This window comes from Cynara cardunculus (genome assembly GCF_001531365.2).
Source record: "Cynara cardunculus var. scolymus isolate 2C chromosome LG 15, CcrdV1, whole genome shotgun sequence".
In the NCBI taxonomy this organism is placed as follows: domain Eukaryota; kingdom Viridiplantae; phylum Streptophyta; class Magnoliopsida; order Asterales; family Asteraceae; genus Cynara; species Cynara cardunculus.
Genome location: NC_037542.1, coordinates 8,890,241 through 8,908,560, shown reverse-complemented (window position 1 = coordinate 8,908,560; position 18,320 = coordinate 8,890,241). Strand labels below are relative to the sequence as shown.

At 35.3% G+C, this 18,320-nt stretch overlaps 1 protein-coding gene across 11 annotated transcripts; it reads left to right on the top strand.

Moving 5' to 3' along the window:
• The first annotated feature begins 1,603 nt into the window (after positions 1 to 1,603).
• LOC112528741 (paired amphipathic helix protein Sin3-like 3) lies at positions 1,604 to 16,455 on the top strand. 11 transcript variants are annotated; one of them, XM_025139789.1, is made up of 25 exons: positions 1,604 to 1,707; positions 1,783 to 1,851; positions 1,940 to 1,973; positions 2,100 to 2,172; positions 2,700 to 2,852; positions 2,938 to 3,124; positions 3,311 to 3,409; positions 3,518 to 3,691; positions 3,928 to 4,174; positions 5,082 to 5,218; positions 5,725 to 5,800; positions 6,130 to 6,392; positions 6,477 to 6,631; positions 7,291 to 7,415; positions 7,492 to 7,746; positions 9,699 to 10,370; positions 10,482 to 10,570; positions 11,324 to 11,905; positions 11,995 to 12,089; positions 12,186 to 12,324; positions 12,419 to 12,571; positions 12,895 to 13,070; positions 14,551 to 14,674; positions 15,200 to 15,383; positions 16,154 to 16,455. In XM_025139789.1, exons 3-24 carry the CDS (start codon positions 1,949 to 1,951, stop codon positions 15,365 to 15,367), a joined length of 4,167 nt encoding a protein of 1,388 aa, XP_024995557.1. In that variant the 5' UTR covers positions 1,604 to 1,707; positions 1,783 to 1,851; positions 1,940 to 1,948; the 3' UTR covers positions 15,368 to 15,383; positions 16,154 to 16,455. The 11 variants fall into 11 exon arrangements, with proteins under 11 accessions (XP_024995557.1, XP_024995555.1, XP_024995561.1 ...); XM_025139787.1 differs by lacking the exon at positions 1,940 to 1,973; XM_025139793.1 differs by lacking the exon at positions 1,940 to 1,973 and having other exon boundaries at positions 1,604 to 1,851; positions 11,324 to 11,570; positions 11,661 to 11,905.
• Positions 16,456 to 18,320: the final 1,865 nt, after the last annotated feature.

The following is an 18,320-nucleotide window of genomic DNA, read 5'->3' as shown; positions in this document are numbered from 1 at the left end:
TTTTACACTTTTAACTTTAGATTTACACTCTTGTAAATTTATCTGATCACATCACTTGCAGTTTCACGAATTCATAAACCTTATGCACTCGTGATTAAAATGAAGTTGTAAAATTACTTCTAGAAGTTTTATTTTAGATATTTTAATCAAAAAGTAATAATAATTATTATTATTATGATTTTTCGTCTTCCAATATGAATATACGATTTTTAATATCATTATCTGATTAGATAAAATATAGAAAACATATGTGTAAATGTATAATACTAAATATGACATACAAATTTGCCGGCTTATATCACGTCTTGAAAAACACTGCATCCTCATTGTGGCATGTAAGGCTTGAGTCTTGACCTCGCCACTGCTCCACACATCATTATTTATTGAACCTTGGAGAATAGAAGTTAAAATGAGAGGCGTAAGAAGAGATCTGTACCATTGATCACTTTTATTCTCACCCTCACCCCAATTGTGCTTATTACGGAAATTGATTTGGTGCATCTCGATGCATCTCATTAGTACTGAGATTCAATTAAAATTAATTAAATGATAGAGATTCCTTCTTACTCTTATCATCACTAACTCCCATTCTCACTCAAAGCTAAACCCAAATACTTTCGGGACGCTTTGATTTGATGAGGGATTCAGATTTTATGAAAGGATTTGGAATTATAAATATTATAATTTGAAATCTTTGATGTGTTTGGTTTTGTAGGATTTAAAATGAAATTGAATCACATTGTTTATAAATAATTTATAAAAAAATTAAAAAAATATTTTTTATTAATTAATTATTACGAAACATATATTAATCATTATTGTATATAAATCCTACGAAATCCCTTGAAATCATACTATTCTCATGAAATTTTAATAAAATATCAGAAGAAAATTTATAATTTATGAAATATTTCAAACTAAATACAAAATTGAATTAGATTTGAACTCTAAATCTCTCTAAATTCATTTTAATCATACAAACCAAGACTAAAGTAAGGGGCCGTTTACCCAAATACTTACCCGCTAAGCACTTACCAGGTAAGCACTTACCTGTAGGAATCAACACTATAATCTATTTAACCAGATAAGATTATATTATATTAAAACGGTATCGTATACAACAATTTACCCGGTAAACGCTTACCGGGATAAGAGTCTTTACCATCACTTACCTGGTAAGACTCTCTATCCCTATCATCGCTCTTACCGGGTAAGATTTTCAGCTCTTGCCATATGCATTAGGTGAGGAAAGTTACCCAATCCACACTTACCCGATGAGTTAATGTTACTTGGTAAGACGCTTACCCGTCGGCCCCTAAACCTTAAAGTCTATAAAATATTTGCAGTATACTAAACATATATTAAATGATATAATGATGAGCTTTTCTAATAAGAAACTAAATATACACATTAATTTTTTAAATCTGGGAGTGGGTGACAATTTTACCCCCCCTTTCCCCTTTCTTTTGCCCTAGTATCCCTTTCACATAGAAATGTTACCGGAGACACCGGTTCCCGGTCACCCAGCTTATTGAAAATAAAGACGCCAAATGACCACGCCTGCCCCTCGGTCTCTTCTCCCCTTTCCCTGTTACACACACTGACGGTGCTTTTGTTATAATACACACACAATACTCACATATGTAGCCTATACATATACTAACTGTATCTATATCTCATGTCTAAACTGTATCTCTGAATTGATAGGTACAGTATGTCCATTGAAATACAGATTATACGGTTTAATACATACATATATTGATAGTGATATATGCATACTAGTTCGTGGAAAGTTCGATGGCAAATTTGAAGAAAACTTGATGAACGAGAAGATCTTACGGTGTTCCAACAGTAAAATTCTCCATCTTTGATTTTTATTATTGCATTGTTAGATATTTCTATCTATATTCAAGCTGAATTGCTAAATTTTGTTTCATAGAAAACGGGAATGGTTGACGGTGATCTGTTCACAGGTTTGAAATTGTGTGAAGGAGCTTCTGTTAATTGTTGATTTCTATATGTAGTATCATTTTTGCTGGTTTTGGTTGTTAATCGGAGGGTTTAAGTGTTGGAAAAGTTTAAATGGTTCGATTTTCAAGGGATGAAGCGGTCTAGAGATGATGATGATGTTTGCAAGAGTCCTCAAGTCAAGCGGCCATTTGTTTCTGAACGGTACGAATTTTGATCATACTATCTGTAGATATATTGTTTAGAAGAAGTGTGTGATTATGAGTTTATGTAGTGGTTTTGTTGTTAAAGAATATAATAGAAGTTCTATTCCTTTTTTTTTTTTAATGTCAGATGTAAATAGGGAGATTTTGGTGTTTGTTGGATTTAGATAACATTCGTGATCACTTAGGGCTAAAAGATAAAGGTAGTCTCCCTGTCAATAATCAAATTTAACTATAAATTGATTTTAGATAGAAATTTTAAGTTAGTAGTGGTACGTCTTTTGGATTAGTCATTCTTTGTGTAATCAGCAAGTGTGTGTGTTTAAGGCGAGTGATGACTTAGGAGGTTGACTGAAAGTGATGAGCGGTAACTATCTTCGTTATTTTGAGGATACGTTTAAGATCATGATTCAATTTTTTAGTCAACAGTTAAATGCAAGAAGTTTGTCGGGATATTTCCATATACTGGCAGCTTGTGGCCCTTTTGTTGAATGTTTTAATTCATTCAATTTATCTTTTGCAATGAAGCCCTGGTCATCCCCAGATGATGGACAGTAATGGACAGAAGTTGACAACTAAGGATGCCCTTACATATCTCGAGAAGGTTAAAGATATATTTCAAGACAAAAAGGAAAAATATGATGAGTTTCTTGAAGTCATGAAAGATTTCAAGGAGCAAAGGTTTGGCTAGCCTGTTGCTTCTTTCAATTTTCATGCTATATTTGTTTGGGATCATGTTCTTATTATAATTACTATATTTCCTTAGAACTGACACCACAGGTGTCATAGCAAGGGTGAAGGAATTGTTTGAAGGGCACCAGGAACTGATTTTGGGTTTCAGTCCCTTTCTGCCAAAGGGATATGAGATCACCCTCCCACGAGAGCATGACCAACATCACATTAAGAAGCCTTTGGAATTCGATGAAGCGATTCTATTTGTAAACAAAATTAAGGTAAAAACACGAAGTTGGAAATGGTGCCATCAAATGCTTGATGGTACTTGGCTAGTTCCCTAGGTGGTAATACCTTGGAGGTCAAGGTTTAAACCTTTCTTCCTTATTGCCTATCTAAAGAAGAATGTTTTCGGAAATGGTAGTTTGGATTTGAAACTTCTCTTATAACAAGATTTTTTCTTGCAGATGAGATTTCAAGGTCAAGACCATGTGTACAAATATTTTCTTGACACTTTGAGTAAGTATAAAAAAGAAAACAAATCCATCAAGGAAGTCCACCAAGAGGTTTGCATTTAAGACCATAAAAATATCTGGTAACATACTCTCGTGGTATCTTTCCATGTGTTTTGTGGTGGTTCTTGATTCGTACATTCCATTGCTATCCTCTTTTAGGTTGCTAATCTTCTTAATGATCAGCAAGACCTGCTCAAGGAGTTCACCAACTTGTTACCTGATTCTTCAGCAGCAGGGTCTAATCATTATTGTCAGGCCAGTAGGAACCATAACCCTGGACGTGATGGTAGGAGCCCGCCTGCGGTCGCAATAGGGCCTCTTCAGTCTGAAAAGGTACTTAATCCACCTAGTTGGTTTAAGTCAGATGCAAATCTTCATGATCAATTTAATATTCGTCTTTCTAGCGAATCAGAGGTTGAGCCACTTGAAAATATTCACTATTATAATTGAGAACTTCTCAATTTTAGCAGCGTTATTAGAGTTAAAATATTCATTTGAGGACTAGATTTGACCATCATAAGAAAAGAAATATTTTTTTGGTTTTCATATCTATTCTTATTCATTGCCAGAAAACTGTTGCTTCTCATGCCGAATGTAAAGTTAGTGTTGACCAATCTGATCCAGATCATGAAAAAGGATGTATTATGGCTGATAAAGAGCAGAAGAGGCATGGCGAAAAAGAAAAGGACACATGGGAAAACACAGAACACAGAGAACATCATTCAGATGATAGAGATTGTGATCGGATGCATCATTTAACCCAACATAAACCTGCTCATACTCTTGAGGACTCTGTTGCTGAACTGTTTCATAAAGGTATCTTCTAATTCAGAAGAATGAAATGTGTTATGTTACTACTGAACTGGTAAATGGGTTTGCATTCTTTTAGACAAATTACCTTGTAAACATCAAGATGCATGCTTTCTCTTGCTTTTGTGGTTACCAGTAATAAACGTGGTATGAGCGTTCAGTAGCGGAGCCAGAAAATCTATCAGGAGGTTCTTTTTTTTTATTGGGGGGGGGGGGGGTTGAAATTTACAAATTGATTTATAGGGTGAAATTTTTTTAATTTATGATTTTCATCCTAAAGTTTTTAAATACCTTTATCAACTGCGGAAATTTGGCGGGGTTGAGGGCACCTGTTAGCCCCTTCCTGGCTCCATCAGTGTCAGCGATGTACTCATTAAGACAACTCTACAAACACCGATACTACCATTGTTCAATTGCTGGTACAAAGGGTCGTACGAGGAGATGTATTTTCTCAGTGGTTTTTTTTAAATTCCTAACCGCAAGATATTGCTATCCTGAACTCACATCTATTATATCAGTCTTTCTAATTTTCATCAGTATTATTTTGGTTGTACATTTTAACAAAAAAAAATTCTCTCATCTGAACAAATTCCTGATGGTAAAACTTTCCAATTATGGTGAAAGCATTAAGTAACACATTTGGCTGTTAAAAAGGGTTGTCAAGCTATTTCTGAATGATGTAGAAAATGGATACATATCGCATAGCATGGAGCTTCCTCATTTACATCATACATATAACTACACACTTCTACTTTCTCTCTTGGTCACTGGATAGAAATAAAAAATTGTTCCTTTTGCAAACACATAGCACAATACCATGCCTCTTAAAAATCTCATTCTGCCATAGTCTTTCTTTTCTTCTTTTATCAAAAGATTATTTCCTGTCCTTATTGAAGTTTTTTATGTTGGGAAGATGTGCATGGCCAAATGCTTTGTCTCCGTGAAAAGGTGAAGGAAAGATTAAGTAACGCAGATGATTACCAGGCATTTCTGAAGTGCATTGCGCACTACTGCACAGAAATTATTACTCGACCGCAACTGCAATCTCTGGTAAACTTGTGTACACGATATGCATTAATTGAAGATTTTTTACTTTGTTGTTTCTATATCTTCAGTTCTTGTCTATTACTAGTTCCCATTATCATCCGTGTTTTGTGTATTTATCATTAAATTTTCTGCTTTTTTCCCTGCTACATGCTGCAGCTTGGCTCATTTAAGTAAGGTTCATGACTATAAGTCATGCACGCTTTCCGTTAGAATAGTGGTTCTGTTAACATAAATGATCCGAATTGGGATTGCCACACTCTAGATGCTCATCACAATAGGCAGAATTGAGGCAATTTGCATTTTTGACACGGCTCCTTGTTATTTTTTATATGCTCAAAGTACGTATGCAGTTTTTTCTTAGATGTTACTTACGACTGTGACAAGCGATTACCTGAACTGCTAGTTTTGTCTGAAGTTCCGAAGCATGACTTCTTTGCATGGCATGCTTAGATTTGATTTGCTAGTCTGGATAAATTTTGTAGATTTATAGAAACTTCTATTTTTGTTAGGTAAATAATTTGCTTGGAGCATATTCGGATCTTGTGGAGGAAGTCGATGAGTTTATAGACCGCAGTGAAAAGACAAGTAATTGTTAACAGAAGTTCTTATTTACCTGCCTAATAAAATGTATTTTTTGTTGCGAGTTATTAAGAACTTTATCTAATAATGTATGTATGCAGATGGCTAATCCTCCATGAGTAAGTATACATGTAATTTTGTATATGCCTATGCTGATTTTACATGTATGCCCTTCTAATATCATCTAAAAGGTTCTTTCCTTGGCAATAAGATGTTAAATTCAGTTTTTTGTGATTCTCTAGCATGACTGTTGACTATAGCAAAATTTAAACTATCTTCACAAAGATCTATAATTGTATAATATGTTGTTTGTTGCTTACAACTAGTTTTGGCAGGATCTTTGTGCAGTGATGGACATTTACCTGGATCACCAAAGGTAGATGGTGGGGATAGAAACCGAGATTGTGATAGGGATGAAAGGGATGGAGATCATGAAATCAAAGAAAGGAATAGGCCAGCTATTGGCAGTAAAGATGCATCTCCATCCAAGCCATCTTCACTTTCCAGCAAGGAGAAGTACCTGTGGAAATCGATTCAAGAACTTGACCTTTCTAATTGTGAATGCTGCACCCCAAGTTATCGGCTTCTGCCAAAAAATGTAGGAACTTCTACATCGAGGACATTTGGTTTTTTGTCTTTCAGTTGGTTTTTTTATTTAAAAGTGGGATTTTGCTTGGTACAGTACCCCATTCCTTCAGTAAGTCAAAGAACAAAGATTGGTGTTGAGGTGTTGAATGATCACTGGGTGTCCGTTACTTCCGGAAGCGAGGATTTTTCTTTCAAACACATGCGTAAGAACCAGTATGAAGAGAGCTTATTTCGATGTGAAGATGACAGGTTGGGAATTTATTGAGATATGTAGCATATGATCTTTACCCTACTATTCTTATGGTTGTATGTGCTTAGTAATTTTCTTATTTATGTGCCTGCCTGTCTTTAATTGGAGGGTATTATTTTGATTTTACTCATCTTGAAAAGATCACTACATGTGTGCTTGGTTATTCTTCATATGCATTTATGTTATTGCCTGCTTTATTATTTGTGCCTGCTACTTCTTTTTCCACCATTCAAAACTTCATCTCTTGCTTTTTATATTTCTAATATTTCTTCTGTCAAACTTTGGGAACAGTTCTTTTTCTTTCTCTTGCATAATTCTTTTCCAGAACCATTTTACAAGCCATGGCTATTCATGGAAACATCCTCTCTACCCCTAGGGGTAGAAGGGTAAGGTATGTATGCATCATATCTTCCCAAACCCTACTCCGTGTGGGATTCACTTGGTTCAGTTGGTTTCTTTTGGTTGCATGTGTGTTTGGTTATGTGATGCTTTCTGAATGACATGTTGACAGATCGGGGTTTGACTCTTATACTCTATTAAGGGAGTGTGTATTTTATTTAATTTGCTATATAACCTTCATAGAAGAGAGATATCTCTATAAGAAGGTTGATTGGCTATGGTTTGCTGATAGGGAGTGTTGTTTGTTCTTATATTTCAGATTTGAACTGGACATGTTATTAGAATCTGTAAATGTAACAGCCAAACGTGTGGAAGAACTGTTGGACAGAATTAATGATAACTCCATCAAGACAGACAGTGTGGTTCATATCGAAGACTTCACAGGTAATAAACTGATTAGTGGTCAAAATAAACTCATTACATCAGTCTTGTTTACTGATTTCCTCTGTGTGTGGCTCAGCTATACATTTGAGATGCATTGGACGTCTATATGGTGATCATGGGCTTGATGTAATGGATGTGTTAAGGAAGAACGCATCTGTTGCTCTGCCAGTAATATTAGCCCGTCTGAAGCAGAAACAAGAGGAGTGGCTGAGGTGTCGTTCTGATACTAAAAAGGTTTGGGCAGAAATTTATGCTAAAAACTATCACAAGTCACTTGATCATCGCAGCTTCTATTTCAAGCAGCAGGATTCAAAGAGCTTGAGTGCTAAAGGTAAACTGATACTTGTCATGAAAAGACAGCTGGTGTTAGATATTGAATATTCCAACTATTGCTTCACATATGTCTATAACATCAAAACGTTTGAAGCATAGATGGTTTGCGTTTCAGTAATTATCTTTACAAGTCTAAGTTTGTCATTCTTGTTAACCAACATAGAATGTTGAATTGATTGTATATAGTTTTGTCATGAAATTTTCTTGTAAGTGGATGGACCAATAAGGATAGTACTAGAACCAGTCGGCCAAATCTGAAATTCTGTGGAACAAGGGTGTAGAAGTATAAGGGGTTATATGTAAATTTGTTAAAGTTATGGGGATTTCTTGTTTGCTTCCCATATTTAGTTTTCCTTATTAATTAGGAATTTTTCTTTGTGTATAAATGAAAAACGGCGTACACTCCTCTGGAAAAAAAATAGAGAGAAAAAGTAATATAATATTTATGAACAAAAAGTAACTGCTAGGGAGCTATGAAGCTTCTTTCTCCATAGATTAATTTATGGCAATCTTAACCTTTTTTTTGAAGTATATAATATTTATATATGACAAATGAACGACAAACAAACGCCTGCACCCTCCTTACCTTTGGTGAGGTTTGAACTGCACACCTACTGGAAGGCTGGGGCTCTACATATCACTAGGCCAAAGGCCCTTTGGTGGCTATCTTAACCTTTCCCTGTCGTCCCTTGTCTTTGTTTACCTCCCCATCCTCTTGCTTGCCCAGAATTTCTTCATTCTCTGAAAGGGCTTTGGGTTTTGCTTTAGCATCTTCTTCCTGGATGGATTGCATGGAAAAAGGGTCCTGTGTTACTGCTCTGAAGTATTGATACACGATTTGTTGATTTGTTTCTATTGTCTGCGTCTTTTACTTTACTTTAATGAAGTAGGAGTGAGAAATGTTCTTTCTATATTGGTATCTTTTTTACAGGAAATTCAAATATGAAAGAAGAGAAAGCTGAAAATTGGTAGCCCTTGCACATGTCAGTACTAGGGAAAAGGAAGTGTAATGTTGAGTCTCGATCCATGGCAAAATTTAGCATAGATGAAGAACCGAGAAAGATATTTGAACAGTGTCAAGGTCAAATTTTCTAACTTCAATAACTGAGAGCTTCCCTTCTTCATGTCCTTTAGAACTATTTGGCTAACATATTCTAAACAACCTTAAAGTGTTTTACCATGGTGAGACTTCAAAGGCTCAGGATGCATTATGACGTGCCTTCGGAGCACCCCCAGCCATGGGCCTTACCTGAGAACAAAGATGTAAATCATGTATTATGGTAGATCTTAGAGAAAATTTTGGACTGTCGGGTTCTGACCGGTAAATTACGAAATGCATATTAATAATAACTATTATGAAACCTTTCCTATTATATTACATAATTAGTATCCTAGTAAGGTCAAATTTAGATATAAGTATGTTATAGTTTAGAAAGATAACCATCAAAGGTCAACCGGGCATTCTTACATGTTCAAACTACAACATCATCATAAGTTTAAACATAATTTAAGCAACCACTCATCTGACAATTCAGCATCCTGTTTATCGATGGAGTTTCTCATCTATGATTTTTCTCCATTTTCCACATCTGCATCCTCTTTAAAGCATTGTAGTTGTAAGCAGAAAGGTACTAGAATCTGTCTGTCAGGGATTGAGGGTATGTCTTCCTTCATTCTTAATCAACTATGCTTTTTGTTGAAGTACAAGTGATTATGTCTATCTGTTTCACCTGGTAGCTGACAACACATTCTGGTATCATGATGCAAGCCATGAACTTCAACTTAGAAATCAATCATATTTCTAGGGTTCTCTTTCATTCTCTCAGATGGATACTAAGTTGATTTTATATGCATTAGTGCAGTGATCTTGCTTAAAGTACAAGGATTTTTCTCATTAAAGGACATCACATTCTCCATTAAGTCTTCATGTTTTTTTTTTTCATATTGCAGCTTTGTTGGCTGAAATCAAGGAAACCAGTGAAGAGAAGTCTATAGAGGATAATATTCGTCAGTGTATTGCTCCTGGAAAAAAACAACACTCTATTCCACATCAAGAATTTAAGTACTCTGCTTTGGACATCCATGAAGACTTGTATCAACTCATGAAATATTCTGTTGCTCAAAGTGGTTCCCCTGAACAAATCGATAAAGCTGTGAGGATCTGGACCACTTTTGTGGAACCTATGCTTGGTATTCCTCCTCGGCCTTCATGCGTAGCTGACCAAGATGCCACGAAAACAAGCAATCATGCTGCAACAAGTGGCAGTACAGCTGTTAGGCAAAGTAACATAAAGGTTCCCCATGGCGCATTCAATATCAAGCAGTCAACCATTGCCAAGAATGGAGATGAGGAGGTTTTCACTGAAAATTCGTGCTCTTTTAGAGCTAGCATGTTAGATGATAAAAATGGTTTGAAAGAGAATGGGTTTTCCAACACTGGTCATTTTGGGCATAAGAGTGATTCTTTGTGCAATACCCCTAAACATGAAACATTCCAGATTAGTGTTCATCCATCTGATGCAAGATCTGGGCTTAGTAAGCAAGTCATCACCAATGAACCTATTTTGATTCAAAATGCATCAATTGCTACTGGACCAGAAAAAACTCATGGGATATTCTGTGGTGAGCATATGTCTGGTGGTTAGCGGTCATAGATTTATCTTTACCTTCCAATTTCATTTGTTCCATGTTTGTTTGCTGGGATGGTCTTTTTATTGTTCTTATCATTGGTAGGGCCTTGCATCACTTCTGCAAAATCTGGTACGACAGCTTTGGACGGTGGACTTGAGTCAGACCGTAACAAAATTCTCTCTTCACCAGAGGTGTCTGTTCTTCCTCAGTTTTATGGATACTTTATTCCGTTCAGAATGGTTTATGAAGATCTTAAGCTTGTTTTCCTTGGTCATGCTGTTTGACTGCCCATTCATTTGATTTCATTTTACGTCTTTCTTTATGGCTTTTACTTTCCTTTGTGGTATGATGGTCACTGAAGGCTCATGCATGAGAATTGTGTTTTAATGGACATTATATTGGATAAAGAAAACTATATACCTTGATCATAGTGTAATGTTTTTAATTTATTCAATTTTATGTCCTTCAATTGAATTGCCATTCAAACGACACTATTCAGGCCCTGGCACTGCCCTGTTTCAATTGAGTGAGATATACTGGATTTGTTTAGTTCAATAAAAAGATCCCTGGCACTGCCCTGTTTTGCGGTAGAACGTAAACCACGTTTAATTATGATTGAGCTCTGGTGTTCTTGTTTCAATGTAATAGTATACAGGAGCAAGATATTTTGGTCATGTCCTTTAAAAGTGCCTGAAGCAATGTACCTCATTCTAACTCCTATTTACCCTATCCACATTTGTGCAAGATAGAGTCTTGATCATTAGAGAAGACTTGAAGAACATATGTGTTACATTAATAACTCACTTTTGCTTCATGTTAATTCTATTAGTGGTATCATTAATAACTGTACTTTTGCTCAACTTGCCATGTCCTTATTATGTGCCTTTCTATTCCCTTCTTAATTGTATTGTTTGATGTAATTCTTACCTAATGTCATGCTCTAGGGTGGTGCTTGTAAGAAACCAGTTTCATCTTCAAATGCGGCTGTAGCAGAGGGTGGCAGAACTGAGCGATGTCATAATGGAACTGACAGTTACCTTAAGATAGAACGAAATGAGGGTGAATCATCAGTAAATGGAGATACCAAAGGAGATAATCTTGCAGCATACAGAGACCCTGGTGTGGAGTCTACCCATAAGTCGAAAGATATCACTGTGAACAATTTTTTTTACCAAAACAGACACCAGCAAGGTGATCTACAAAATAGAGCAGGTGTTGATGACAAAGGTAAGGAAAGGGCTCATAGGTCATTGGATAACAGTGAGAATGGTGATGATACAGGAAGTGAATCTGCTGATGCAGAGGATCTCTCTCCCAAGGAGCAGGATGGAGACCATGATAACGCAACTGGGAGTGAAGGTATGGTGGATGGGATGGGTGACGAGAGTTGTCAATTTTCAGAACATTTTCTAGAGATAGCAAAACCATTTATGTTGTATGTTCCTGCAACATTGCACGATAAAAAGAGAAATTCTCGTGTCTTCTATGGAAATGATGACTTTTATGTTTTCTTCAGACTTCATCAAGTAAGCTTACTGTGCTTTGCTGCACATTGCTACAATTAATTTCATCTGTTATTTGTTTTTCTTTATTTATCCCTGTTCTTAATTAACAGATACTCTACACAAGATTGGAGGAGGCAAAGGAAAAGTCTCTCATCGAGAGATGGAGGGGTTCAAATGATACAACACCTAATGATTCATATGCTAGGTATTTTAATTATTGTAATTTAGTTCTGTTTTCTGTTCCCCAAAGTTCTCGGTGGTCTTTGTTAAGCATTCTTATTTATTTTCTTCTGTACTACAGATTCTTGGATCTCCTCTATAGTTTTCTTGATGGTGCTATTGATAGTGCAAAATATGAGGATGAATGTCGGGCTGTTCTTGGCACATGGTCGTTCCCTGTCTTCACATTGGACAAGCTGATCGACAAGCTTACTAAACTGGTGACATGCTCTTCCTTTCTCTTAGTTGCCTTTGTTAAATACAACCGTGTTCTCCAATTTGACCTTGAATTTTTTATTCCAATACCTCCCACAGTTACTAACCATAGCAATGGATGAGGTTGATAACAAGCTTCTTGACCTGTATGCATATGAAAATTTGAGAAAGGGGGAGAGCTTCATAGACGAACTTTATAATGCAAATGCCAGCGTGATTGTTAATGACTCAAAGATTTTTCGATTTGAGTGTGTAAGTACTGCTGTAACTCTCCCTTTGTTGTTTTCTAATTTGGTCTGTTCCAAAATAAGTGTCCACATTTCTATTTTAGTTTTTCCCAAAATAAGTGTCTACTTTCAGAAGTAATTGTCTACTTCCTAATTCTACCCTTAATTATGAGATGGAGAATTTCATTACTCTCTATTATTAAGGGTAAAATTGTCATTTAGTTAACTAAAGAGTGTCATAATGACGCATTTCGAAAATTGTGGTTTTTCATTGTGGGTATTTATTTTGGGACGACGGAGTACCTGACAGTAGTACTGCATTGCTTACCAAGTTCCATTTTGCTGCAGTCATCTATCCCAGAAACATGTAGACATACCCGATTAACCATACAGATGATGAACTTTGGATATGACAAGTCTGAAGCACCAGCTTCTTTGATGGACCCAGATTTTGCCGCATATCTAAGCACCCAATTCCTTTCAGTTGTTCCTGGGAAAAAAAGGCACAGGATCTTCTTGAAAAGGTATGTGGTTGTCATAGAGAGTTTCATGGCAATAAACTTGTCTTGGACACACTAATGAACTAGTTGTTCATAGAATGGTCTAATTTCATTCAAGTAAACAAGCTATAGCTGCTAATTAATGGGGATACAGTTTGCATTGGGTTAATTTAGGATCTGGTAGTGGGCGATGTCAAAGGTATTGAGAGGCAGGTAGAGAGTAGGCAAATAGGCTCTTTGTGTCGGTTAGCTGCAGCTGATAGGACATGCCTTTCTTGCTTGTATTTCTTACTGTCTTACCTACATGTTTAAGTTGCTATGTTTGTTTCTACTTGAGTTACATGTCTTACCTGATTATGTTATCTGCTTGCATATCATTGATTCGTTATTCTCCCTCTTATATTTTCCGGATTACCTGTTATAGTACCTATGTTATTATGTGCTTGCATACACCTTTGTTTCGTGCACAAGCGGGAGGTCCGAATGGAAAGAGCCTTTTGATCCTAGTGGCCGAGGTAAGGTCCTGTATACTCTACCCCTCCCAGTACTCGGTTCGTTTGGGTTTTTCGTAATTTTATATAGCTTGTTTTCTTTTCTAAATTGGACTTGAAAAGATGTATGGGCTGTGGCAGGTCTTAGTATAATAAAATCCGAATAACCCATACAACCCAAATTCAACCCAAAGCTAGACCAACAACATAAACCTATCTTGTTTTTATCTATTTCTGATTTTTCTTGAACACACACCACCCAACCAAAATTTCATGTATGCTGCTATAACTTAAGGCATTGTATCATGTAATTGTTTAATTTTGTTTTAGTATTTCACATTTAAATTTCTTGTGCATTAGATGCTAAATCGTATAAGTTGTATATGTTATTGATTTTCTCTTCCATTTCAGAAGTAATAGAAAGCTTATTGTTTGCGTTAATTTGTCGTGTACATAAATATATATAACTTATTTGCTCTCGTGATCTTTTAGTAAATATTATTCCCTTTTCTGCAGTAAGGTGTTCCTATAATATAACTAGTTTTTTTCTCATAATCCTCCTCAATGGAGTTCTTACTTTTTTTTGTGCTTTAATATGTCGTACAGGAGAACTAATTTTGACAAGGTTTCCACTGTTATCCCTCTGTTTTGTACAGTTGGGTTTTGACATAGAGCAGACTAATTTTTATCTTCAAAACTGATATGAATCCCTTCCCTCTTCAAGAAAACTTTAAAATTCATTTACACACAAAAAAGTGTTGATTTATATAATTTGCAACTGTTTTAAAAATGTTTGTATCAATTTTATAGCATAATGAGTTATTGATATTAGTTTCAATATAAGATGCATTAAGTTTTACCAAAAATAGTTGTTTAGCTCTGACTTGATTATTTTGGAAATGAGGGAGTATCAAGTTCGTAATACAATATCCAGTTTTCCAGTCTCTGTCTATTCATGCAATGCTAATTGCTTACAATGAAGCAGAACATGTTCTAAGCTCTTGCATCCACAGGAACAAGAGCAAGAGCAAGAGCAAATATGCTTGTGAAGATGAGGACTTGGCTATGGCAAAGGCCATGGAAGGATTTCATGTTGCAAATGGGCTGGAGTTCAAGATAGCTACCTTTACATATAAGGTAAATTGAAAATTTTCTTTTCTAGAAAGATTCCATTTTCCTGAAAGATTTTCAAAAACAAGAAAGGCAAATTACATGAAAATGTGCTATTCCTGTTAACTGCAGCGTACTTTCAAAACCTTCATTTTGGGACATAATATCTCAAACATTTAAACGAAAGTACGTTAAGCAAAATAGAAATCAGACCAACGTAAATTGCATTTTCATGCAATCTCATATGTAAATCAGGTCCTAAATATTTGAAGTGTCACATTTGAGGGACCAAAATGTAAGTTTAAAGTACATTAGACAAAATAGGAATTGGACCAAAATAAGTTGCATTTTCATGCAATTTGACCAAATAATACTTGCCTACTTATCCATTTCATAGTTAAGAGGCATTTTAGACAACTGACGAACAATCAAACAAATTACTTAAACTATCTGCCATGTCCAATGTCACAATTTTCATGGCACATACAAAGCCTATGGTTAAATGGAAAAGAACTTGTGGGTTTCTTGACCTTTTGGCATGGTCTGTGGCAGGTATACTATGTTATGGGTACGGCAGATTCTTTGGTGCGGATGGGCAGAAAAAGGATCAATAATCGTGTACCATCTCATGAAGTTGCTAGCCTTTCAAATGGTCATTCTCTCAAAACATTGAAGTTCCTTAAGCTGTTGCTCTCTAGGATTCGGTCCACGGAAAGATGACAACAAATTGGATGAGGTAATAAGCATCTTTATTGCAGAAAATAGACACTCAGTTTGACTTTTGAGATCAAACTGACTGAATTCTACACAAACTCCCTAAATTCTTAAGATAATCGATTCACTTTATTAAACTAATAAAGTTCAAAACTCAAACTAACGGAGGGACTACATCTATTATGTACACTAATGCAGCCAATTTTCGTTTGAGTTCCAAATCGTTGGATGGAAGCCCATTGAATGCACATACTGATTTAGAAATGTAATTACTCCTAGCGTCCCAAAATCAGTATCCACATTTCTATTTTATTTTCTCCCAACATAAGTGTCCACTATCAAAAGCGAGCTCCTACTTTCCAATTCTACCCTTAATCATGAGATGGAGAACTTCATTACTCTCTCTATTATTAAGGGTAAATTGTCGTTTAGTTACCTAAAAAGTGTTATAATGACACATTTCTAAAACCGTGTCTTTTTCAGAGTGTTTTTATCCATTAAAAGCTTTGCTCCATTTTTGCCTGTTGTAAATTATGCAACTTTTAGACTTCAGAGAGAAAAAATAAATTTAAGGATACGTAAAGGAAAACTACTGCCCGAATGCTCCTAGCTTAGCCGAATGACTAACATTATGAAAAGGTTAAAAAAATCCTAAAGTGGTTTAACATATTGGAAAGTATGTGAATATTTATTTGTGTTTTCATCATTCTACCTTATAATCCTATGAAATGTACCCATTTTATGTTACAATATGCATTTGGAAATATCTTAATCGTCTTTTTCAATTGGCAGAGGTATGCTGTTAACGCGTGGCAAAGGAAGTGTACGACAAGTACAAAGTTCAAATCAAATTGGTTCCTTGTTCCGTTGCCAATTTTACTTTTTCCGAGTCTAAAGAAGACTTTGCGGTATGTTTGTTTTGTGCCGCAATTCGAGCTTTGTTTATGAATGGACACCAGTTCTCTCCAACAACTGTATTTTAGTCTTTTCATCTACATTTTTAAATTATGGAACTTGCTATAAATAGAAAGAAGACATTGATGATGTTTGTTGTGGTCTTTTTAATCTAATTGATGAATAAAATTATCATGTGGTATGAAATAGTGAGATTTGATGCATATTTGGAGCTTTTGCAGATCCATTCCTGGGGAGATGTTTGCCTGTGGTAAAATGTTAAAAATCTGAAACCTAGTAAAAATTTATAGATCCACAAAATAATAAAATGCATAAAGAAAGCTGGAAAAAAATAGTGGTTTATCAAATCAGGATCGGGTTCTGGTGAGAATGAAAGTCATGGTAAAAGGGTAAGATGGGATATACCCCTTGGATCAATCAAACACCATCCTTCGTCTATCAAATCAATGGTATAATAACAAATGACATACGAGAAATGAGATGACTTCGATTGGTTGGGATCTTGTAAGTTGGGGGCATTAGACTTTAATTGATGGGCATCACATGAATTTTAGCTAAAACACAAAATTCCTAAAACTTCAATTGAATTTTTTTTTCAACATCAACCTACTCCGTCCTTGAGTATAACTGCTACCATAGCAACCTACTCCGTCCTTGAGTATAACTGTTAGATAAGAATAAAATTTTATGGTTCTTAATTTGTTAAATTATCAATAATATAATAAAATGAAATGCAAAAAAAAACTTAATAAGTCACTCCATTGGAAAATGCTCTACAGGTTGCCCATGGCTCATCCAATTTCAAGCAGTCAACCGCAGTCAACCACTGCCAAAAAAAGGAGATGGAAAGTTTTCGTTGATTAGATTTTTTCAAAGTATAATACCCTAATGAAAAAATAATACATTGTTATAATTAGAAAAGTAAAATCACAAGGTTATAATAAGGAAATTTAATGTAGTCTAAGGGTTGTTCAATTGGTTTTTGTTTAATGTAGTCTAAGTCATGTATGGATAAAACTTTCTGTGTGGATTAATCTGTCATGAAAGGAGCGTGTTTTTCTTAATTTGAAAGTGTAGTTTTGAAGACCTTGGTTCTCTGCATAAAACTTCTCTTAAAAAATTACTGAATAAATCCTTTTATTACCATTAAGCTCCTAAATAACAGTCATATATAGATCAAATAAAATGTAAGTCACATCTTTTCTTTGTTTCCAGGGCCTCTAATGAGTTGCAGATGGAGTTTGAAAAGGTCAATATCTTTCTTCGTTTCATCATCTATGATTGAGTTACAAAAACTTCTACAACTTTTGTTCATTGAGTTGGTTCCTATGGCGATTCAAGAAGTCGTCAAAAGACCTTTTGCGGGTTGTATGGGTTACCCGGTTCCTTAATGCGAATATATACTGCAAAAAGCTTGTTCTTGCTTATATTTTGTTGTGGAAGAAAGAAGAAATTAAGGTCCTTTCATATTATCATGGAAAAAAATGATTGCCTATTAGTAAATTTTGGTTGAATAAACTATATGAGACTGTTTGGTAGTTGCTGAATGGTTTGATAAAGAATGATTAAGAGACTCTCATGTTATAGTACAAAATAAAATATAATTGTTTGGTAATTGTTTACAATGAAATTAGGGTGTGGAATGGTTAAGGGAGGTCCAAGATGTAAATCATTCAGATGATTTTAGAACCATTAAAAAACAGATTTTTTTTTTGTCAAACAAAATTCACCTCTTAACAATTCAGAAGTTGCTTTTTAATGAAACTATAAAAAGGTAAACAAACAATCCATCAAATCACATTAAACACAATACATAGGTTAATACTTAATAGACAAACAATCCATCAAATTTTTTTATCACTTTGACCATAAAAAACAGCATTAAGAAGGTCCAGTGGGTCTTGACATTTGGGCCCATATATTTTGGGTTGACAGTTGACTTCTCTCCGTAAGACTCAAGATTCGAAACGACGACGATTAACAACATCACCATACCAGAACTGAAACTGTTATGGTTGGACGCTACAACCTAATCTGTCCCGCC

Coding starts and splice junctions, on each gene's coding strand:
- LOC112528741 (XM_025139787.1), top strand. CDS start 1,821: ATGAACGAGAAGATCTTACGGTGTTCCAACA. Junction 7,747..9,698: donor AAAGAGCTTGAGTGCTAAAG/GTAAACTGATAC, acceptor TTCATATTGCAG/CTTTGTTGGCTGAAATCAAG. Junction 13,071..14,550: donor CACAGGATCTTCTTGAAAAG/GTATGTGGTTGT, acceptor TTGCATCCACAG/GAACAAGAGCAAGAGCAAGA.